Source organism: Bubalus kerabau, chromosome 9 (genome assembly GCF_029407905.1).
Source record: "Bubalus kerabau isolate K-KA32 ecotype Philippines breed swamp buffalo chromosome 9, PCC_UOA_SB_1v2, whole genome shotgun sequence".
NCBI lineage: Eukaryota > Metazoa > Chordata > Mammalia > Artiodactyla > Bovidae > Bubalus > Bubalus kerabau.
Window position 1 is genome coordinate 50,743,001 of NC_073632.1, and position 24,926 is coordinate 50,767,926.

Sequence of the window (24,926 nt, forward strand, 5' to 3'; positions counted from 1 at the left end):
CACCCTGTCCATCACCAACTCCCAGAGTTTACTCAAACTCATCTCCATTGAGTCGATGATGCCATCCAACCATCTCATCCTCTCTTGTCCCCTTCTCCTCCTGCCTTCAATCTTTCCCAGCATCAGGGTCTTTTCAAATGAGTCAGCTCTTCACACCAGGTGGCCAAAGTATTGGAGTTTCAGCTTCAGCATCAGTCCTTCCAATGAACACTCAGGACTGATCTCTTTTAGGATGGACTGGATGGATCTCCTTGCAGTCCAAGGGACTCTCAGGAGTCTTCTCCAACACCACAGTTCAAAAGCATCAATTCTTCGGCACTCAGATTTCTTTATAATCCAATTCTCATATCCATACATGACTACTGGGAAAACCATAGCTTTGACTAGATGACCCTTGGTTGATAAAGTAATGTCTCTGGTTTTTAATATGCTGTCTAGGTTGGTCATAACTTTTCTTCCAAGGAGTAAGCGTCTTTTAATTTCATGGCTGCAGTAACCATCTGCAGTGATTTTAGAGCCCCCCAAAATAAAGTCAGCGACTGTTTCCCCATCTGATTGCCATGAGTGATGGGACCGGATGCCATTTAGTTTACTGAATGTTGAGCTTTAAGCCAACTTTTTCACTCTCTTCTTTCACTTTCATCCAGAGGCTCTTTAGTTCTTCTTCACTTTCTGCCATAAGGGTGGTATCATCTCCATATCTGAGGTTATTGATATTTCTCCTGGTAATCTTGATTCCAGCTTGTGCTTCATCCAGCTCAGCATTTCTCATGATGTACTCTGCATATAAGTTAAATAAGCAGGGTGACAATACACAGCCTTGATGTACTCCTTTTCCTATTTGGAACCAGTCTGTTGTTCCATGTCCAGTTCTAACTGTTGCTTCCTGACCTGCATACAGATTTCTCAAGAGGCAGGTCAAGTGGTCTGGTATTCCCATCTCTTTCAGAATTTTCCACAGTTTATTGTGACCCACACAGTCAAAGGCTTTGGCATAGTCAATAAAACAGAAGTAGATGTTTTTCTGGAACTCTCTTGCTTTTTCGATGATCCAGCAGATGTTGGCAATTTGATCTCTGGTTCCTCTGCCTTTTCTAAAACCAGCTTGAACATCTGGAAGTTCAAAGTTCACGTATTGTTGAAGCCTGGCTTGGAGAATTTTGAGCATTACTAGCATGTGAGATGAGTACAATTGTGCGGTAGTTTGAGCATTCTTTGGCATTGCCTTTCTTTGGGATTGGAATGAAAACTGACCTTTTCCAGTCCTGTGGCCACTGCTGAGTTTTCTAAATTTGCTGGTATATTGAGTGCAGCATTTTCACAGCATCATCTTTTAGGATTTGAAATAGTTCAACTGGAATTCCATCACCTCCACTAGCTTTGTTCGAAGTGATGCTTCCTCAGGTCCACTTGACTTCACATTCCAGGATGCCTAGCTCTAGGTGAGTGAGCACACCATTATGATTAGCTGGGCCGTGAAGATCTTTTTTGTACAGTTCTTCTGTGTATTTTTGCCACCTCTTCTTAATATTTTCTGCTTCTGTTAGGTCCATTTCTGTCCTTTATTGAGCCCATCTTTGCATGAAATGTTCCTTTGGTATCTCAAATTTTCTTGAAGAGATCTCTAGTCTTTCCCATTCTATTGTTTTCCTCTATTTCTTTGCACTGATCACTGAGGAAGGCTTTCTTATCTCTCCTTGCTATTCTTTGGAACTCTGCATTCAAAAGGGTGTATCTTTCCTTTTCTGCTTTGCTTTTCACTTGTCTTCTTTTCACAGCTATTTGTAAGGCCCCCTCAGACAGCCATTTTGCTTTTTTGCATTTCTTTTTCTTGGGGATGGTCTTAATCCCTGTCTCCTGTACAATGTCATGGACCTGCATCCATCATTCTTCAGGCACTCTGTCTATCAGATCTAGCCCCTTAAATTATTTCTCACTTCCACAGTATAATCATAAGGGATTTGATTTAGGTCATACCTGAATGGTCTAGTGGTTTTCTCAACTTTCTTCAGTTTAAGTCTGAATTTAGCAATAAGGAGTTCACGATCTGAGCCGCAGTCAGCTCCCGGTCTTGTTTTTGCTGACTGTATAGAGCTTCTCCATCTTTGGCTGCAAAGAATATAATCAATCTGATTTCGGTGTTGACCATCTGATGATGTCCATGTGTAGAGTCTTCTCTTGTGTCGTTGGAAGAGAGTGTTTGCTATGACTAGTGCGTTCTCTTGGCAAAACTCTATTAGCCTTTGCCCTGCTTCATTCCATATTCCAAGGTCAAATTTGCCTGTTACTCCAGGTGTTTCTTGACTTCCTACTTTTGCATTCCAGTCCCCTATAATGAAAAAGACATCTTTTTTGGGTGTTAGTTCCAGAAGGTCTTATAGGTCTTCATAGAACCATTCAACTTCAGCTTCTTTAGCATTACTGGTCAGGACATAGATTTGGATTACTGTGGTATTGAATGGTTTACCTTGGAAACGAACCAGGTACATTATATAAATGTTAATGTGAGCTTTGCAGTGTATCCCCATGCTCCCTTACTCTTCAAACCTTATATTTGTAAAGCATTTTATTGATGTTAATTTCACATATTTTATCTTATTCATTCCTTATAATAATCGCCTGTGGCATAAATATTATCTCTGTGATTTTATAGGTGAGGTGGGCTTAGAGAAGTTACTTTGCCCAAGGTCACACATGTCCAGGCCCAGAGTTTCCCCACTGCCAGGGAGAGAGGCAGTGTACTTATTGCCTCTCTATGATTATTTTTTGTATTATTATGAAACAGCATAAATGAATTAATCAGTCTTAGGAAGGGAACATCTCATCCTGTTATAAGATTAAAAAAAGGTTCCTGTGTGGGTTCTGGAGGATTCTGCTCCAAGGTGCTTGAAAGGCCATCATGTCTGGAAATACGTGGCATTTTGTCCCTCTTGGAGTCCACCTCTCTTACCTCCCATCTCCATGGGCTTCCAGAATTTGGCCAGGGAAAAGGAGAGCAGTGTAACAAATGTCATGCGTGTCCTGAACTCTCACACAGTTATACAGAATGATTTTAATTCTTCAAAACAATAAATAGAACTTGTTAAAAATTAGTATCTCAAAACTCAATACAGATCTATATTACAGTAATTTTATAGGCTATTTTACAAAAGAAAAATACTCTGATATTTTATTTGAGAATAGTAAAAATGTTTAAAGCATGTGATAAATTATGTTTGTCATTTTGAACTTATCTTTTATCCAGTGACTTCAATGTAGCATGATGAACACTGAAATTTTTTTTAAATTGTGAAAATGATAAGAGGCAGTATCCGGTTGGTTTCATGAAACCCCAATACCAATGTTTCAGTCAGAGTCTTTGGTTGAGATTTTTAATTAAAACAAAAAGTTTCTGTTATTAAGAATTTTTTAGGTACAAATATACTAGTTTCATTTTATTCACTGCCTTTTTGTTGAAAAAGTATGTCTAGAAGAATATACTTACTCAAGTATATTGAGGTATTTATGGCTTTTTCTTAGCAGAAAATGTGGACATTTTCCACCTCCAATTCCTATTGACATTTGTTCCACAACTGTATGGCATTTTTACTTGTGGTAGAAAAAAAAAAGTGTATGCTGTAAGAGGTACATAATCTAATGATGGCTTAGGTTTCTGTCATCTCTGTAAATATGGTTTTATCCAAAAGTATTTGATTTGATGTATTTTTTAAAATCTGTGATTTGAATGTGTATTTTAAAAGTTTGTCCTGTGCAAAGGACAATATTAACATACATGTTCTCTTCTCAAATGAAATTCTAGTTTTTCCTAGATAGAGAGATCCACACACACATACACCTCATAAGATATATAGAACAGAAGGTACATATGTTTGTGTATGCAATCCTCACAATAGTCCTATGAGGTAAGTACTATTATATGTATCTTATGTATATTATATAGATATATTAGAAGAGTGCTGCTGCTGCTAAGTCGCTTCAGTTGTGTCCGACTCTGTGCGACCCCATAGACGGCAGCCCACCAGGCTCCCCCATCCCTGGGATTCTCCAGGCAAGAACACTGGAGTGGGTTGCCATTTCCTTCTCCAGTGCATGAAAGTGAAAAAATAAAGTGAAGTCGCTCAGTCGTGTCCGACCCCTAGCGACCCCATGGACTGCAGCCCACCAGGCCCCTCCGTCCATGAAATTTTCCAGGCAAGAGTACTGGAGTGGGTTGCCATTGCCTTCTCCTAGAAGAGTGCTAGGCACATGTAACAGAGAAGGCAATGGCACCCCACTCCAGTACTCTTGCCTAGAAAATCCCATGGATGGAGGAGCCTGGTAGGCTGCAGTCTATGGAGTCGCTCAGAGTCGGATACGACTGAATGACTTCACTTTCACTTTTCACTTTCCTGCATTGGAGAAGGAAATGGCAACCCACTCCAGTGTTCTTGCCTGGAGAATCCCAGGGACGGGGGAGCCTGGTAGCCTGCCGTCTCAGGGGTTTCACAGAGCCGGACACGACTGAAGTGACTTAGCAGCAGCAGTAGCAGGCACATGTAAGTACTATATATGGGGTTGTCTTTTTGCTATTGCTATTATTATTATATTATTATTACTATTTTAATATTGGGACACACTACCATTCTAACTGTGTCTTCACCTGTGAATTCATATGATTGAGGAAATAACTAAAAATTCTCTTATTTCCACTTCCTTCCATTTTTGCCAAAATAAGACATTTAATTAAGGTCATTAGATCAATAGATTAAGTAATTAAGATCAGTAGATTTTTTTTCTATAGATTCTTTTAAATAGAATTTTAAATTTAAATTTTAAATTTTAATTTTTAATTTAATATAATTTAAATAATTTAAATAAATTTAAATAATTGATTTTAAAATAATCAAAATTTAAATTTAAATAATTTGTCATTCTAGTTCAGTTTAGTTCAGTCACTCAGTCGTGTCCAACTCTTTGCAACCCTATGGACTACAGCACGCCAGGATACGCTGTCCATCACCACTTCCCAAAGCTTGCTCAAACTCATGTCCATCAAGTTGGTGATGCCATTCAACCATCTCATCCTCTGTTGTCCCCTTCTCCTGCCTTCAATCTTTCCACATCAGGGTCTTTTCCAATGAGTCAGTTCTTTGCATCAGGTAGCCAAAGTATTGGAGCTTTAGCTTCAGCAGCAGTTCTTCCAATGAATATTCAGGATTGATTTCCTTTAGGATTGACTGGTTTGGTCTCCTTGCAGTCCAAGGGACTCTCAAAAGTCTTCTCCAACACCACAGTTCAAAAGCATCAATTCTTTCGCGTTCAGCTTTCTTTATGGTCCAACTCTCACATCCATACATGACTACTCGAAAAACCATAGCTTTGACTAGATGGACCTTTGTCGCCAAAGTGATGTCTCTGCTTTTTAATAAGTAAATAAGTCATTCTAAGTAAAATAAGTCATTCTAAGTAGAAAGGAAATTTTTATGTTGTTTGTGATACATTTCACAGTTTATTGTATTAAAGAAAGGTTTTGATTACTGTTTTTCATTTCGTACCAAGTCTTGCCACTCAGAAGCTGGCAAAACCATTCAGTTGAAGCACAGTCAGCTTGAATCTTAAAGTGGCGTGGCACCTTGGAGACAGCCTTGTCTCACCTCCCTCTTCAGCTTAGAGTTTCATTTATACCTTCTCTGATGTGGGCATCTAGTTGCTGAGGACTTTCAATGATAGGGAGTTTACAGCTTGTCAAAAAAAATTATTCGTTGTTAGACAACTCTAGTCATTTGAAAGCTCTTTCTTACTTGTAATTGAAATTGAAGCTTCCCAGAAATTTCACCTGATTGCTCTTTGTTCTGTTCCCCGAAGCATATAAAACAGGACTGCTCCTTCTTCCATTTAATTGCTTTGGTAGTTTGAGGATGGGTTTAATATCTTCCTTTAACCCTTTCCTCAAGGTTAAGTATTCCTTAGATGACACGTTTCCAAATACTTCTTCATCCTCATGCTGGACCCTATCTATCTTGTAAGTGTCCTTCTTGAGACATGGCACCCAGGATTTGAACATAGTTTTATAAAAATGATTAGCTATCAAAGACTGCAGTGAGACTGTTCTTGCCTGTCTTTTGGACATGTGCATCTGTTTATACTGCCAAGGTTTGTGTTTGCTTTTTTTTAGTATCTGCGTCACAGTTTTGGCTTATATACAGAACGTCGTTATCAAAGATTCTCAGCATTTTTCTATGAGTCACTGCCAAACTGGGGTTTACATTTTTATAATTAGTTTATGAAACCTAAATGCTCAACTATACAGTTGCCCTGTTCCATTTCATCTGGCTAGTATCAGTCTATTGCTTAACATGTCAAAACCATTAAAATTTTGATGCTGTCCATGTGTTAGCTTTCTCTCTTGACCGTGTGACATCTGAAAATTAAAATTTAACCTGCATTTCTTCTCCATCATCTTTCAATCACTGTGATAAGGGAAAGGAACCAAGTACTGAGTCTTGCAGTACAATACCAGGTATCACCTTTCTGCTCAATATAAATCCACTACTAAACATTTTCTAGGAATAGTTGTTTTACATGTTTGAATCCATATTACCAAACTCTAATACAGATCCTGTTTCTCTGTCTTATCCATGATGAATATCTGAATGTACTCTACTATTTCTGAAGCTAGCAGTCAAGTTAATATCAAAAGAAAAATGAGATTGTTCTGTTATAATGTGCTCGTTGTGACCCACCTATCCTGGGGCTGTGATCACCACTGCTTTTTCTCTAGAGTTCACAATCGGTCTATTAACCTCTTCTGGATTTTTGCCATAATTTTCATAAGTTCATGGATCTGTGTTACAGAATGCACATTTGTCCTCATTTTTTTGTCCAGTATTGAAAGGCATTAGTCATTTGACTCCCATTTCTGACATTTCTCACAGTCTTTCAGTAGCTGGGAAGGACAGTTATATGCATTCCAAGCATATGAGAGCAGGACAGAGGTGGATGGGTGCGTCTGTGAAGGTGCTCTAGACCAGGGACTACATCTTCAGAGGAGGATGACATGAGGAGGAAGGCAAAGAAGGAAGTGTCAGAGAGTGAAAACTGGACAGGAACATCAGGTAAAGGAAGTGAGAAAGCTGCACAGCTGTTTATCTTAGAGGATAATACAGTGTTTAGAGTGAGAAGAGTGGATGGTCTTGGAAAGCTAAGGACACCAAAAGCCAAGATGGTAGCTGTATCCAAGGTTCCCTGGCAAGCTGTAATGGGCTATTTGAATGCATAGTATCTTATGCATCATCTTTAAAGGCCCGTCTTTGTGGAATTTAGTCTTTACAATTTTGAACTCATTCTTCAGTTGTTCTGTTTCCTTTGTCTTCTTTTAATAGTACATTATCTTCTGCAAATATTTGTACATACTTGCTCTTACTCAGCATACAGCCTTTACATTTCAAAGCCCCTCATTTTTGTCATCATCTCCTCCCCGTACTGCCCCCGTGAATGCCCATCAGACTTTAGCAGATTTTGACAAGGTTGTTTGTTTCTGAACATTTTCTATGAAGCGTCCTGGTGACAATATAGACTTATTGGTGGAGTCCTACACAATTTTTACAGCTTTGTGCCTCTCTTTCTGTCAGCTCCTTCAAGCCAGGGATAGGACCCGATCTCCACGGTGGCTCTCTGTGCAGTGGAGGGGATGGTTGGCTCCTCCTTTTACACACATGCCTTCTCAAATGTGAGTCCTGAGAGAGTTTTTTCAGTAGCCATTATTTTGTTCACTTTCATAATTAATTATGACTATTGTTGGAGCTTAGTTTTTCAGTAGCTTCTGTCACCCTTGAACTGTATTTCCGGTTACAGATTTGGGGAATCATGGCCATCTTTTCACTAACTCATTTTTGCAATGCACTTTCCTAACACATAGTCCAGGTGTCCAAACCCACACCTGCTAGTCCTTTCTAAGGACTGATTCTAATACCAGTGAAAGTGTTAGTTGCTTAGTCATGTCTGACTCTTTGCGACCCCATCGACTGCAGTCTGTCAGGCTCCTCTGTCCATGGAATTCTCCAGGCAAGGATACTGGAGTGGGTTGCCATTCCGTGCTCCAGGGGATCTTCCCAACCCAGGGATTGAACCCAGGTCGCCTGCATTGTGGGCAGATTCTTTACCATCTGAGCCACCAGAGAAACCAATTCTAATACCAGGATGCCATTAATTTTTTGTTAATCCCTATCACATTTATAGCCAGTTATGCTGACATAGCTAAGCAAAAGTGCTTCTTCTCTCTTCTGATACATAAGATTATCAGTCAGGCACACCAAGAATTTGTCAACCATAGAATGCAAGTTTTAGCAGCTGTTCACAGGTTGAAGTTCCATGTCATTACTGCATCGTACCTTTCTTCCAGTTTATAATCTCTATTAAGCAAGCATGGTCCACTCCTACCTCTTGGCTGGGAGGTATGTGCTCTCTTCCCGTAATAGCATGGCTTCTGTTTGTTTTCTTTCACCCTCATCCAGCTGTTTTCAACCACTAAAAACAAACCCAGAACTTTATATTGTTTCATACTCCCTTACTCTGTTATACAGGTTCTTCAGAACACAGTCTAACCTGTGTTCCAGATAGGTTTTAGTATCCCTGTTCTGGTTGGGTGAAATAAAACTTGGGGTTATCTCCAAGTCTTTTCCAGCGCTATAGGCTGGAAGAGCTCGGGATGTGCAAAAATGAAACCCAGGCCATTTCTCAAATTTGCTGTTGACTCTTGTCCATGCCACTTAGCCTCACTCATCCAGTATCTTCTCCTGCAAAACGAGGTGAGAAGACAGTGCTTGGGGTTTCTTCTAGATCTAAAGTCTTCCTCTGTTTTCATCGGACGGAAGGAGCTGCTGCCTCCTCATCGTCTAAAGCTACCGAGACCCTGTGGCAGGGGCTTGGCTTTAATTTTCAGAGGACTTGCAAACCAAATAGTTTTCAGAGGCTTACCATGATTTCTTAAAATGATCTCATAAAAGATACATTTGTCACTGAAAAGTGATACCTTTTGATAAATACTAATAATAATGCACTTAATTTTAAGTACTATGCATTCTCTTCTCTCTGTGTTAATATCTTTAATGGATCCTCTATCAGGCGATTTGGACTTAATTTATTTCAGGTGATACTGTACTTATACAACTATTCAGTTCACTTAATTAGAGGTTCAATTAAATTATTGCCCTAAAGTGCTAAATCATGGAAATAAATGCAAAATGATAATTCACCTTTTTGTATTTTTTTAATTTATCCTACAGCTAAAGTGGTTTTCAGGTCATAAAGGCCAGAATGGGCTTATGAGCATTTTAGCCACATCCTAATGTGGAAAGTTGTATTTGTGCATCAGTTGGGAATTTGCCCAGTCAAAATGTAGGTGAAGGCAAAAGTGAAAAGAATTTTTTTTATTGTGGTCTTTTCTCTTGCAACTTTCAGAACCAACATCATGGGTCCAATCCCTCCAGGTTCCACTCAGCCCTCTCTGGTTCTGCAGCCCAATGACAAGTCCTCTAACAAGCAGTCCTGGGAGGCAGCAACTGTGTCTCTTTCTGTACCTCTAGCCCCTACTATATAGCTATGGCATGCTATGCTATGCTAAGTCACTTCAGTCGTGTCCGACTCTGTGCAACCCCACAGACGGCAGCCCACTAGGCTCCCCCATCCCTGGGATTCTCCAGGCAAGAACACTGGAGTGGGTTGCCATTTCCTTCTCCAATGCATGAAAGTGAAAAGTGAAAGTGACGTCGCTCAGTCGTGTCCGACTCTTAGCGACCCCATGGACTGCAGCCTACCAGGCTCCTCCATCCATGGGATTTTCCAGGCAAGAGTACTGGAGTGGGGTGCCATTGCCTTCTCCGAGCTATGGCATAGAGGTGCCCAATAAATGCTTGCTGAATTTATTTTGATCACCACAAAGACAACAGTTTGCAAGTGTGGTTAAAACAGTATAAATCCAACATGATAATTTTAAAATATCATCGCTCCAAATACATGCCCCAGTGAGTGAGGTACTCCCAAATCTGGTTAATCATTGAAGTGACCTAAGAAGTATTTTTTTAAGGCCTTACTGAATCCAGCTCCAGGAATGAGGTCTAGGTATCTGTATGTTAAAGCTCCCCAGGTGAATCTTATAATCAGCCAGGTTTACGAACTCCAGTTTAATGTATCTTGTGTATTTTTGTATTTTTCTGTATTTGTATTTTTGTATTATTTTTTTTGCATATTATTTTTGTATTATTTGTATTTTGTATATTTGTATTTTCTGTTTTTGTATTTTTCTGTATTTTCCAATATTGTATTTTTCTGGATGAACTCATGGCCTATTCTAATTTATAGTAAAAATGAATCTCAGTTATGCCCTATTAATTATATCTGAAGGATTTCCTTTGAACCAGTAGTTTATGTTTAGTTGGTGGAAGTGTATACAGATGCCTATGAAGAACAATATTAATGCCTTCCATGAAGGATTAGATTACCAGTGAGTCCTGAAATGGGACTTTTACACATGGAAGCTGTTGGGTCCTTGGTATGCAAAGTCTTGTGAGCCAGCTCTGCGGAGAGCAGATTGGAGTATTAACTGGAAGTAGAATAGTCATTGGGAAGGAGAAATTAACTCTTTTTAGGGCATGAGTAACTTTTAGAGATGTCCTCCTGAGTGCTTGTGTGTGTTCAGTTGCTCAGCTGTGTCTGACTCTTTGCGACCCCATGGACTGTAGCCCATCAGGCTCCTCTGTCCATGGGATTTCACAGGCAAGTATACTGGAGTGGGTTGCCATTTCCTACACCAGGGGATCTTCCTGACTTAGGGACTGAACCACGTCTCCTGCGTTGGCAGGCGGGTTCTGTACCACTGAGCCACCAGTGAAGCCCTCCTGAGTGCTGTTTTGCCCTATTCTGAATTACCCTTCATTGTAGGATTAAATGGGCTTCTCAGGAGGTGCTAGTGGTAAAGAACTCGCCTACCAATGCAGGAGGGCATGGCAACCTACTCAAGTATTCTTGCCTGGAGAATCCCATGGACAGAAGAGCATGGCAGGCTACCATGGGGTTGCAAAGAATCTGACATGACTGAAGCAACTTGGCATGCACACACGTAGGATTAAATACCATACCCCACCAGGCTCCTCTGTCCATAGAATTCTCCAGGCAAGAAAACTATAGTGGGTTGCAATTTCTTTCTCTAGGGGATCTTCCCAACCCAGAGAGTGAACCCAGGTCTCCTGCATTGCAGGCAGATTCTTTACCATCTGAGCCACCAGGGAAGCCCACTAAATGCCATGTAAGTCAGCATCAAATATTCAATGGAGCCTGACTGAATAAAGTTTATAGACTAACAAACTCTGCATAGCAATCAGAGAAATGCAGAATGTAGAACACTGTACAACATAGCTTGGTCCTTTCAAAATGGCAATATCATAGGGGGAGGAAGAAATTTAAAGTGTCATAACAAATGAATAAAGTGTGTGAACCAGGATTTATTACAGTTTCAGGGATGGGGGTAGGGTGAGCGTTGAAAGGCTAAAAAAGAAATTTTGGAGCCAGTTGGGAAGACTTACAGGTAGACTAGATATTACATAATAGAAGAGTATTACTGTTAACTTCCCGAGCTCTGATAATAGAGTTCTGACCGTGTAGGAAAATGTTCTTATCTTAGGAGATACTTCTCAAAACAAGGGTAAAGCATCCTACAGCTTGTGGTGCATCCAAGTCATGTCCTGCCAGCTCAGAGCCAATTGTTAAATATTTAAGAATTTTGTGATTTTGCAACCATTGGTAGCTTGAAATCCAGCCTGACGGGAGTATGCAAACCACAAAATCTACAAGTAGGGCTTTTTCCTCCTCTAGAAAATTAGTTTCTCCTCTGGAGAGTAATTAAGCAGCTTACCACTGCTTACAGCTTACTTTCAAATGATTCAGAAAACATACATACAAGTAGATAGGACAAAAATAGCAAAGTATTAATGATTGTTGAGTCTCCGTAGAGGATATGTGTTCTGCTAGTCCAGGAGTCACAGACTTCCTGTAAAGGCCAAAGTGTAAATATTTTAGGCTTTGCAATTCATACAGTCTCTGTGGCAGCTGTTCAACTCTGCATCTCTGCCGTTACAGTACAGAAGCAACTGTAGACAATACTTAAATGAATGGGCATGTTATGTTCCAGTAGAACTTAATTTATAAAAACAGGGAAGCCGCATTTGGTCTGAGGCTCAGTTCAGTCACTCATTCGTGTCCGACTCTTTGCAACCCCATGGACTGCAGCACACCAGGCTTCCCTGTCCATCACCAACTCCTGGAGCTTGCTCAAACTCATGTCCATCGAGTCAGTGATGCCATCTAACCATCTCATCCTCTGTCATCCCCTTCTCTCCCTGCCTTCAATCTTTCCAGCATCAGGGTCTTTTCCAATGAGTCAGTTCTTCGCATCAGGTGGCCAAAGTATTGGAGCTTCAGCTTCAGCATCAGTCCTTCTGATCTGAGCCTCTGGTCTGAGGCTATAGGTTGCCAACTCCTGTGCTAGTCTTTCAGCTTTTCTGTACTTTTAAAATATTCAAGGGACTTCCCTGGTGGTCCCATGGTTAAGATATCAGGCTTCTACTGCAGGGGCCACAGCTTCAGTTCCTGGTTAGGGAACAGATCCTGCATGCCATGCAGCACAGCCAAAAAATAGAAAAGAAAAATTAAAAATATTTGATAATAAAATTTTTTAATAAAGTTCTTAGGTTGGTTTTCAGAGCGCACCCCCCCACACCCCGGTTCCCCTAACACCTGCTAATGAAAATAAGAGGTATGTCCTTTTCCTTTTTTTTTTTTTTTAAATCTTTAAGCAGGTCTGATCCAAGTTCAACTACCTATGAGGTTGTTATGCATCAAACTAAAATAGACTTGATCTTGGTGGCTGGAGTAGCTGTCCTGGCAGTGGCAAAGGGCTTGAGAAGGAAGAAGAATGAAGTCATTCTGAATATCCATAGTGTTTCAGACACTGTCAAGCACCCTGCACTGTCTCATGTAGTACCCACCAGCAGTCCTACAAGTGAAGTGAGTGAAAGTCACTCAGTCGTGTCCAACTCTTTGTGACCCTATGGACTATACAGTCCATGGAATTCTTTAGGCCAGAATGCTAGAGTGGGTAGCCTTTCCCTTCTCCAGGGGATCTTCCCAATCCAGGGATCGAACCCAGATCTCCTGCATTGCCAGTGGATTCTTTGCCAACTGAGCTATCACGGAAGACCTCATCAGATGCAAGTAGGTTCCCTAAGTAATGATGAAACAGGGAAAGGGAAGAAACAAGCAAAGGGAAGAAACAGGCTGAGAAAGAGCTAGATAGATAAAGGACTTCCATGCCTCATGAAAGAGCTTGGACTTCTTTTTTTCTTAGAGCTCTTGGAAGGCAGTGGAGGGTTTTAAGCAAGATCATATTTGCATTTTATAAAGAGCTCCTTGGTAGTATGAAGGATGGAGTCCAGAGGGAAAGAGTGGGTAGTGGGAAGACTCTTCAGGAGGTGATTGCAAAAATAACCCAGGCGAGGGATGATGATAGCCTGAACTAATGTGGCAATGAGAGTGAAGAGTAGATGATAATATGAGGGCTGTGTATGAGCTAGAATGGCTGGGACTTAGTGAGTATTTCAGTCAAGATGGCCACAGACAACTTGACAGTCTCTTCAGACAACAGACATGTTTCTTGCCCACACGACGTTCTGCTCTGGTTGAAGAGGCTCCATGGTGCTCACTGTGGTCACTCTGGTCCCTGAGGAACTTCTCCAATGAGACCAGTTGATGTACCAGAGGGAAAGCTCTGGCTGGACTCCCATGGATGGCTAAGTGCTACAGCCCAGAAGTGACATGCACCATTCATGTCTCATGGACTAGAACTTGTCAGTGGGCCTCACCCAACCGAGGGGTGTGCAAAAAGTTCAGCCATGGGTGAGCCATGGTGCCTGAATGGATGAAGGAGGACTCCCAAGTATCTGGTTTAGGGAGTGAGGCAGACATTAGAGGTTTTCACTGAGAAAGAAAAGATGGAATGGGGCAAGGAGAAGTGGACCGGCCAAATCATTATCACTCTTCTGCAGCTCTAGAGTGTAACTATTGTATTGGTCCTTTCTGGTTGTCAAGGAGAGGGATTGGAAATCAGCTCCATTTGTGAGCAAGAGTTGACCTTAGGCTTTACAAAAGGCATTTTAATTCATTTGCCCCAGAGTCTTACAGCTTTAGTAATGTAGTGTTCAGATCTACTGTGTGTCTTTCTTGAATTTTCATGTGAACTATTGTGTCAACATACGGTGTAAAAATATTAGTTATTAATAGGATGTTAATGAAATCTTCCTCACCTTAGAATATGAAGCTGCTGAATTCAAAATGCCAGAGATGTAAATGCCCTTCCACCTTCCTCACCTCCACCCCCTAGCAGGGCTCTCTTCAAGCTATCACAGGGTGGCAGTTGGGGAGGAGGTGTAATTAGGCTGATTGGAGCCTATTGTTCTGCTCTGGAGGGCTGACACCTAGCAGCCTTAGGCAATGTTAGTGCCTCCGAATCAATGGGGAATGATGTCCTCTTTAACCTCAAAAGCAGAAACAGTGAATCTCTTCTGTTTCTCCCCTTCTTTGTTTTCCAGCTCCCCTCCCCAGTTTAACTGTAGTACCTTAAAAACTGACTTTTTCTGTGCATTTGTTTCTTAACAGTTGCGAGAAACAATCAAAGCTGGCAAAGGTGTGACTTCAGCTATTGACCTGTGTCGTTACCATGGAAACAAAGCATTGGAGGCCCTGGAGAGCTTTCCTCCCTCGGAGGCCAGAACTGCTTTAGAAAACATTGTGTTTGCTATGACAAGATTTTCCTGACACCAAATTAAAAAGACTGTTGTTCGTTGGCTGAAAAAATTGAGGAAGGAGGTGATCGGGAGAGCTTTCATGATGAAATATCTAAATGTGTTAATGACTTCAACAATATATACATTTTTTTTCTTCTTTTTATCACACTGCTAAATGAATACTGCCTTCTTTTTGGAACTGCTGCAAACAAAATTAGAAGAAAAAAGGTCAAGCAGTTTTCAGTTGTCATGCCAGAAGCACACTTGAGGCTTCAGTAGCAGAAATAATTAATGAGATTCGCTCCTGTGACCTCAGCAAATGGACAGGAAATAAGTCGTTATTGATTGGACCGAGCCAGGGATGGCGCCAGGGCGGTGGCCTGTGGTTTTCCTTCTAGAGAGGACAGGGCAAGCTGGGAGCTGCAGGTGTCAAGAGAAACGCTATCAGTGCCGGCCAGGGAGGACTGTCAAATGAAAACCCAGTGACCAGTTTGTCATAATGGAGGGTAGTCTAATGATTAAGAAAAACACATGCTTTGTCTTCTCGCAACTATGTCTTTGTATTTATAGATACAGTCTGGATATACTTTTTGCTTCTTGGTTTTTGCAAGATTTGGGGGAGGAGGGTGGAAATTGTTGAAAAAATAATGCCAAATATTTGAAGTAGGAGATTAAAATGTTGTCAAATATTAACTTGGTTATAGTAGAAATTGCCTGCTTTTCTTTCTGGACCAAATTTTTTTTCAAGTGCATTTCAAAGAACCAAACTTGTTTTTTTCTTTTAAGCTGAACCAGGATGCTTTTTTTCTTTTTTTTTTTTAAGTAAATGTATTCATTTGTAATACTTTGGTGTAAAGAATACCCTTAATTTTTAAAAGCATCAGATATATAGTTGTTGTACTGGGGAATTCATTGGTGAGTTTTGATTGTTTGTTTGTTTTTAACCTCAGAATGTCAGATTTTGGTCTTGAACCACAGACTTCGAATTACGGAAAGAATTGCAGTCTCACAGGCCTGCAATCGGACACTGTCTCTGTGTGGTTCATAGGAGATGATTTTTGCGGTTTGGAGGCAGGCAATATGAGAACACCGTTGACAAGAAGGCTGAGTTTACATAAATGATCTAGGTTGAGACTCAGCCACCTTTCTTCCTTATGTGGTGTAATTACAGCCCTATCTGGAGACATCGAACACAGCAAACATATTTTATTACCTACTTCACTCAAACACTGTAAGTGAAGTCACTTTAGTTAAATTCCTTCTCCAAAAGTTACAAAATCATTTTAGCAGGACCCAGCATGTGGCATGCAATGAAGAGAAAATGGAAGTTACAGAGGTTAAGGTATTGCATTATGAAATATTTTTAAGCATACTTGAAACATTGTAATTGTGCAGTTTACGCTGCTATAATTTGAAGGCCTATAGATTTAGCTGAAGAGAACACAGCACTCTTCTGTTTGAAATGTCTTTTCTCACAGAAATTGGCTTAATTAGTAACTAGGGTTAGATGCTTTAGATCAGACTAGGTTTTAATCATTAACTTCCACAAAGGAGGAGGCTTGCTTTGTGTTCTCTGGCTGTGCAGGAACTTCAGCAAGCTGTAGGTTTTATCAAACGGATGGTCAGGCACCGGGGAACACAGCACAGGATTCTAGGGCTCTTCTAAGTCTGCTTGAGCACCAGGTTCACCGTGTGACCTTGAACAAGGCACTTCCCTCTGAGCCTCTATTTCCGCATTTGTAAAATAAGGTTAAACGGAAATACGTGAAGTCCCCTCCACCTTTGCTTTATTGTCGAAAAGTTTCCCATTTCTGACTCTCTAGATAACAGAGATGCTATGTGAGATTCAGGGAAGAGAGAAGGTGAAACCCAAAGACAGGTGATGAAAGAGTGCATGAATCTTAATGGCTGCCTTCTCGCCCAGCTGCCCCACAGGTGACCGAAAGAATTCCCAGCTTTCCAGTTGTGTGATTTACAGTCTTGAACTCGTTTCAGCACCCGCCTTTCTGCTTTCTTTGGTATGTTTCCTACCTCCCTCTCATCTCCCCAGAAGCTCTGCCAGCCTCTGTCCCCTCTCCTGTACCTCGTGTCCTGGCTCCCTGGAAGCAGCAGCTCTGCCCTCACTGTGGAGTGACAGCCCTGTCTTTGTTAAACCTCCTGTGTTGGCTTAGTCACTCTAAAGTATTAAACACTGATGGTCTTCTCCACTCCCCTTCTTCAGGGATATTTATTTATTCATCCATTCTAAACCCTTGTAACTTCGGACAGTCTCTAGGGGGAAATTTGGGTGCAGCGAGACACATTTAATTACACTTTTTTGGCCTAGTGCCAGGGTGCTGTCAGGCAGAGTTAGTGACTTTAGTATGCCACCTCCTTCCCCCTCTGCATCACCGTAGTCTTTTGCTAGAGGGAAGAATTCATTCATTAGCCACTGTCCTGTTCCTTCCACCTGGACTTGCGAACCTCACTCACTTCAGCCCCTGAGCCACCTGACTTCTGCCTCCCTGTCGGTCTTTTCTTCAGGCTTAGTGAGGGCTCTGCGGGCATGCCAGGCACTCTGCTGAAGGCTTTAACAGTGCTATCTTGTTCGAATCCCATAGCTACTCTCTGGGGTTAAGACTTATCCCCCATTTATAGATGCAGGAGCCAGCAGAGAGGACCACCTCTGCCTGACTGGCTTGCCTTCACACTCCCCTCCCCATTTTAAAGTCTTTCCAGACAGCGCCTCTTTCTCTCTTCCTTTTCTTCTCTTTCCAGATAAGACTCTACTCTTTTCCAAAGGTGCTTCCCAGGTGGTGCAGTGGTAAAGAATCCGCCTGCCAGTGCAGGAGACGCAAAAGACGCAGAGACCTGGGTTCGATCCCTGGGTTGGGAAGATCCCCTGGAGGATGAAATGGGCATGCCACTCCAGTATTCTTGCTTGGAGAAGTCTATGGACAGAGGAGCCTGGTGGGACTACAGTCCATGGGGTTGCAAAGAGTCAAACATGACTGAGCACGCACGCATCTATTGACACTGTCCAAAGATCTTCAGCCTGCAGCCTCCTGTCTCATGTCTCTGGTTTTGAGTCTTGGGTTTCCTCTGCTGGCTATGAATGTGCTCAGTTCTCCCTTAAATGAAATTTCCCTCATTTCCCCTGTTTATCCTTCCACCTCCACTCTTTTCCTCCTAGCATTAGCAGTACACCTTCCTACAGGCTACTATTTAACCTTTGCAGTTCATCATTCACTGAATTCACTACTGAGTCCCCACCATCTGGACCAGCACTGGCACTTCAGATACTCAAAGACATTTAAATCTATCAGGTCTCACAGCACTGCTCCACGGAGATGCCTTCTTGCTCACAGGTGGTGGCCTCACTGTAAAATTTACAGCCATACCCCTGCACACAGACATCCTACATAATTTTACGTAGCCAGCTGCAGCTTCCTCCCTCACCCCCCAGCACCTGTGATCCACTTCCACTCTTCTCAACTACCCTTCTTTGGTGTCTCACACATTCTCGCTCTCAGTCCCACCCCTAGAGACATTCTTTTCTACAATGTAAGGTTCTGTTTCCCCAGGACTACAAAGCGGTTTCCTGTGCCACTGTCAGCTTCCTTTAATTCCCCCAACTTAGAAAAACAGTTTCTAAAGAACAGTTATCAATTAGATACTGATTAGATAGTTATTTGCCATATTCCCTGGTGGCTCAGATGGTCAAGCGTCTGCCTGCAATGCGGGAGACCCAGGTTCAATCCCTGGGTCGGGAAGATCCCCTGGAGAAGGAAATGGCAACCCACTCCGGTACTCATGCCTGGAAAATTCCATGGATGGAGAAGCCTGGTGGGCTACAGTCCATGGGGTTGCAAAGAGTCAGACACGACTGAGCGAACTGCAAATCAACTACTCTGAAAAAAGATAAGGATTATGACTATCATTAAACTTGGTTGTGCGCTTTACTTGATGACAACATTAAATCTGCATCATGTTTTTCTGCTCCTATAATGTAGTTACCTAGTCACACCTAAAAATAAATGATGGGTGACACTGTGTGCCTGATCCAGGTCTCATTCTCTGAAGTTTGACACTGTCTCTTATCTATATTAATGTTATTACTATGGCCTGGGATGCAAGTGAAACCTATAAACCTGGGGTAGAAGATGTATACTTCAGTGCAGAATGCTCCAAAAAGATGTAGACCTTTTTTAAGGCCGAGAACCTACCACACAGTGAACTCAGGTGACCAGAAAGCAATCTGAATAATCCTTGATGATATTTCAAAACCTGATAAGTTGCTGTAATATAGATCTCTTTGGGCAAGAAGGTTTGGGGAAATTGTGTTTAATCAACAAAATTGCAGCTAAAGGATACTTATTTTTCTCGCTCTCTTTTTTTAAGACTCTTAACTAGAAATTCCTTGGCAGTCTAGGGGTTGGGACTTGATACTTTCGCTGCTGTGGCCTGGGTTCAATCCCTGGTCAGGGAAGTAGACCCTGTAAGCCAAGTGGCATTGCCAAAAGAAAAAAACAAAACTCTTTAACTGAGCAGCAGGTCCATCACATATACAGAAAACTTGCTTTTCAGAAAACTCTTTTCACATTGCTTCCTAGATTTCTTAGTTTCAGGAAGATTCTTTCCGCCCCTTCATTTGTCTTCCCACTATGAGATCCTCTTGTTAAGATCTCACCTTTCTGACCAATAGAAGTTCCGGGATTTATCTTTAGAATGACTGCCTCTCAGTCTGGAGAAGGCATGTCATACCTTTGCTAAAACCCACAAGGACAGAGATAGATCGAGTTGATTTTTCAGTCTGTTTAACTGTGAGGACACAATTGTTATTCCATTATTAATAGTTTCCATTACTGTTAATCACCTTTTAGTAATGATAAAATTATTTGGACTTTCTTTTTAAAACATGAAGCAATCTAACAAGACAGTCTTTTACAAAACCCCTTTCTTCGTCTCCTACCAGTCACTCCTAATCTCTTCTCAAATCAGCTGTTTTATTCTTTCAGAATGGTTCCTGCCTTTCCATTAAGGAGATAACATACTTTTTAAAAAGAAGGTCTCCTTTTTAAAAAGAAGGTCACCTGCGGAGACACCAGAGGGGCCAGAACAGAGGGGTCCACCTCTCCCTTTAGCTCCCCCACCTGCCCTTGGAGCTCTGAAGTACCAGGTTGTAGGCCTCTGCTGGTGGAGGAATGTTCTTCTTGAATATATATTTCTTACTCTTCCATAGAAAGGGAAAGTTTGGCAGGCTTTCATTCCTTTTTCATAGATGCTATTTCCATCTTCATGGAAAAGCTCTTATCATCTTTTTCTCAATGTGGCCTGTTCATTTCAAAGACTGACATTGTACCTGTCACTGCATCCTGTGAGCAGATGAGTAGGCTCCCCATTGCCCTGACTGTTGTTGGGAAGATTTCACTTTTTGATACATTTAAGTAAATAAACACTTTTTGAAAGATAGAAAAAAATTATTCTGAATCTCACCATGTTCACATAATCAGCATCACCATTTCCTTTGTATTTCTTCCAGCCTTTTCTGCCATGCCTATCTTTTTTTTTTTTTTTTTTTGCATGATTGTAATTATATGCAGTAGTATCAATTCAGTGAAGCTAAGTGAAAGTGTTAGTCTCCCAGTCACATCCAACTCTTTGCAAGCCCATACAAAGAGCCCGCTAGGCTCCTCTGTTTATGGGATTTCCCAGGCAGAATACTGAAGTGGGTTGCCATTTCCTTCTCCAGGGGATCTTCCCAACCCAGGGATTGAACCTGGGTCTCCTGCATTGCAGGCAGATTCTCTACCATGTGAGCCACCAGAGAAGCAGTCTTCATAACCGCTATTAATAAGTAGCTTAAATTCTACACAAGTCACCTTGAATTTCTATTCCTGATTGGTTTCTCTGAGGTAAAAGGGTATTCTCTTAAATACTTATGAGTATTTAAGAAAGTCTCTGTCATAGAAAGATAATGCCCCTGCAAGTTCTCCACAGCAGCAGGTTAAAACTGTGACATGAATTCCCTTAAAACTCTTCAACCTGAATGAGGCGATCTTTTCCGTTGGTGGTTCCCATTCCTTCAAGATGATGCTCAAAGTAGACTGACATCTCCGTGCATTTTCCTCTTGCTTCACTGCAAGTTCTCAGTCAGCCACACTTCTGTAGGATGACTGTTTCCTTGTCACTGAAGCTAACTATCTCCCAGGACAGAAAAGGCCCTTGGGCAGTTGTGGTAGGTTCTGCTCTTGGCCAAGACCACGTAGAAATCATTTTCTAAGAATTGATAAGCTATCTTTGCTGCTTCAAAGACTTAGGAGAAGGAAACTCCTCAGGTTTGTTTGACGGGAAGCAAAATAAGCTTTATCTGACTTAAGTCTTTCATGCTGTGACAGCATGAGCTTACTGTGTTTTGTATTGTCTTGTTTTGTTTGAACCCTTTTTTTTTTAAGCCTTCAAATGGATGAGAAAACAGTATCATTCTCAAAGAATTAAGCTATACCTGCAGCCTTTCTTTCCTTAAGTTAGTCTTCATAACTTTACTCTTTGCATCACTCGTCACTATCCACATTTCAGTGAAGTCCCCTGCCTGCCTCCTGCCTTATATCATGAATTGCAGTTACTTGACTTGTACATGGAATATGATCAAGTTAATTGTGAACTTCCTAACTGCTGCCTGTTTATGCGTCTTTGTTTTTATCCTCTTTCTTTTTATCCTTCTTTTTTGAAGATTTTAAATTGCTTTAATTGAATTGTTAAAAGCAACTTTATTGAAGTAAAATTTACACATCATGAAATCCATCTAGTGTAAGTACACAATTCAGTGATTTTCAATAAATTTGCAGAGTTGTGTAAGCATCACCACAATTCAGTTTTTAAAGATCGTTTGTGTCCATTTGCAGTCAAACGGCAACCCACTCCAGTATTCATGCCTGGAAAATCCCATGGACCAAGGAGCCTGGTGGGCTACAATCCATGGGGTCGCAAAGAGTCGGACACGACTGAGTGACTTGTGTGTGTATGTGTGTGTGTGTGTGTGCAGTCAACCCTTACTCCTATCCTCAGTCCTAGGCAGCCACTAATCTACTACTCTCTGTCTCTATAGGTCTGCCTTCTTTGGATATTTGATGTAAATGGAGTTTTACAATACTTAGTCTTTTGCATCTGGTTTCTGTCACTTGGCATAATGTTTTTGAGGTTTATCTATGTTGTGGAATTAATCATTATTTCATTTATTTATTGCTAAATAATATTCCATTGTACAGGTACATTATATTCCTTTATCCATTTACCAGTTGATTGGCATTTGGGTTATTTCTGCTGCTCACCTATTATGAATAATGCTGTTGTGAATCCTTGTGTACAGGTCATTGTGTAGACGAAAGTTTCCATTGCTCTTGAGTAGATCCTCAGGAGTAAAATTTATGATAAATTTATGTATAACTTTTTAGAAATTGCCAGACTGTTTTCCAAAGGTATCATTTTACCTTTCCAACACATGTGGGTTCCGGTTTCTTCACATCCTTGCCAGCTCTTGGTGTTCCCTTTTTTATTATAGCTATTCTAGTAGGAATGAGACTATTATCTCATTGTGATTTTTGCTTGCATTTTCCTAGTGATTAATGATGTTTAAGCCTCTTCTCACGAGCTTGTTAGTCATTTATATATCTTCTTTGGTGAAATGTCTGTTGAGATCTTTTGCCTATTTGTTAATTAGGTTCTTTATCTTATTATTGTTATAAACATTTTTTATGTATTCTGAATATAAGTCCTTTATCTGATATATGATGTGCAAGTACTTGCTCCCAATCTATGGCTTAAATTCATTTTCATAATGATTCCTTTTGAAGTGCAGTGTCTTTAATTTTAATGAAATCCACTTTATCAGTTTTTTTCATCTATAGATCATACCTTTTATGTCATATCTAAGTGATCTTTGCCTGACCCAAAGTCACAAAGATTTTCTCCAATGTTCTTTTCTTAGAGCTTTATAGTTTTGGCTTCTACATTTACGTCTATAATCCATTTTTAGTTAATTTTTGTATATAGTATGAGGTAAAGGTTTAAATGGGAGTATCTCATCCTCAGCACCGTTGACACATTGGTCTGGGTCATTCTTTGCTGTGAGGGTTGCCTGTGCACTGTTGGAGGCTTAGCAGCATCTCTGGCCCCTACTCACTAAATGCCAGCAGCATCCTGCCCCTAGCTGTGACAATCAGAATCATCTCCAGAAATTGCCAAATGCTCCCTGCCTTTGGGAAGCCAAAATCTTCCCCGTCGAAAACCACTGGACTAAATTAATTAGTTTTGTATGTGGATATCCAGTTGTTCTAGAACCATTGGTTGAAAAGATAATTCTTTCCTCCTTTGAGTTGCTTTGACAACTTTATAGAAAATCAGTTGACCCTAAATCTAAGGGCTTGCTTCTGGACTGCTAATTCTATTCCATTGATCTCTGTGTCTCTCCTTATGCCAATACCACACTCCTTGATTACTGTAGCTTTATATTAAATTTTAACATTGGGAAGTAGAAGTCCTGCAGCTTAATTCTAAATAAACTGTTAATTTTAAGATAATTGTAGATTCACAAGTCATTGTTCAGTCACTCAGTCATGTTCAACTCTTTGTGACCCCATGGCCTGCAGCACAACAGGCTTCCCTGTCCTTCACTATCTCCTGGAGTTTGCTCAAACTCAAGTCCACTGAGTCAGTGATGCCATCCAACCATCTCATCCTCTGTCACCCCATTCACAAGTAGTCATAAGAAATAATACAGAGAAATTCTGTGTATCCTTTGCCATTTTCCCTGATGGTAGCATCTTATAAAATTATAGGATAACATCACAACCAGAGTGTTGACATTGATACAATCCATCAATCTTATTCAGATTTCCCCATTTATACTTGTAGTTCTTCTTTTTCAGAATTGTTTTGGCCACTCTGGGTCCTTTGCATTTCTATAAAAATTTTAGGATCAACTTGTCATTTTCTACAAAAGAGTCTGCTGGGGTTTTTGATAGGGATTACATTGAGTATATAGATCTAATTTCAGATCTGTGTCCAACTCTTTGTGACCCCATGGACTAGAGCATCTAATTTCAGATCTGTGTCCAACTCTTTGTGACCCTATGGACTAGAGCATGCCAGGCCTCCCTGTCCAAAACCAACTCCCGGAGTTTACTCAAACTCATGTCCATTGAGTTGGTGATGCCATCCAACCATCTCATCCTTTGTCATCCCGTTCTCCTCCCGCCTTCAATCTTTCCCAGCATCAGGGTCTTTTCAAATGAGTCAGTTCTTCATTCACATCAGGTGGCCAAAGTATTGGCGCTTCAGCTTCAGGATCAGTCCTTCCAATGAATATTCAGGACTGATTTCCTTTAGGATGGACTGGTTGGATCTTGCAGTCCAAAGGACTCTCAAGAGCCTTCTCCAACACCACAGTTCAAAAGCATCAATTCTTCGGCGCTCAGCTTTCTTTATAATCCAACTCTCACATCCATACATAACTACTGGAAAAACCATAGCTTTGACTAGATGGACCTTTGTTGGCAAAGTAATGTCTCTGCTTTTTAATAAGCCTTCTAGGTTGGTCATAACTTTTCTTCCAAGGAGTAAGCGTCTTTTAATTTCATGGTTGCAGTCACCATCTGCAGTGATTTTGGAGCCCAAAAAATAAAGTCTGTCTGTTTCCACTGTTTCCCCATCTATTTCTCATGAAGTGATGGGACTGTATGCCATGAACGTAGTTTTCTGAATGTTGAGCTTTAAGCCAACTTTTTCACTCTCCTCATTCACTTTCATCAAGAGGCTTTTTAGTTCCTCTTCACTTTCTGCCATAAGGGTGGTGTCATCTGCATATCTGAGGTTATTGATATTTCTCCCAGCAATCTTGATTCCAACTTGTGCTTCCTCCAGCCCAGCGTTTCTCATGATGTACTCTGCATATAAGTTAAATAAGCAGGGTGACAATATACAGCATTGACATACTCCTTTCCCTATTTGGAACCAGTCTGTTGTTCCATGTCCAGTTCTAACTGTTGCTTCCTGACTTGCATACAGATTTCTCAGGAAGCAGGTCAGGTCATCTGGTAATCCCATCTCTTTAAGAATTTTCAGATAATTGCCATT

The 24,926-nt window shown here is 40.9% G+C and overlaps 1 protein-coding gene across 4 annotated transcripts in view; it reads left to right on the forward strand.

Moving 5' to 3' along the window:
- Positions 1-24,926, forward strand: part of PDSS2 (decaprenyl diphosphate synthase subunit 2) — a 280,931-nt gene that overhangs the window by 246,689 nt on the left and 9,316 nt on the right. For 2 of the 4 annotated variants that reach the window (XM_055535287.1, XM_055535289.1), the window contains one exon: positions 14,686-15,506. The exons of 1 other annotated variant lie outside the window; for it this stretch is intronic. In XM_055535287.1, coding sequence (XP_055391262.1) covers positions 14,686-14,844 — 159 coding nt within the window. In that variant the 3' untranslated portion in view covers positions 14,845-15,506. Of the gene's footprint in view, positions 1-7,610; positions 7,709-14,685; positions 15,507-24,926 lie in introns of those variants that run through there. One more of the 4 variants, XM_055535288.1, reaches the window with a different exon arrangement.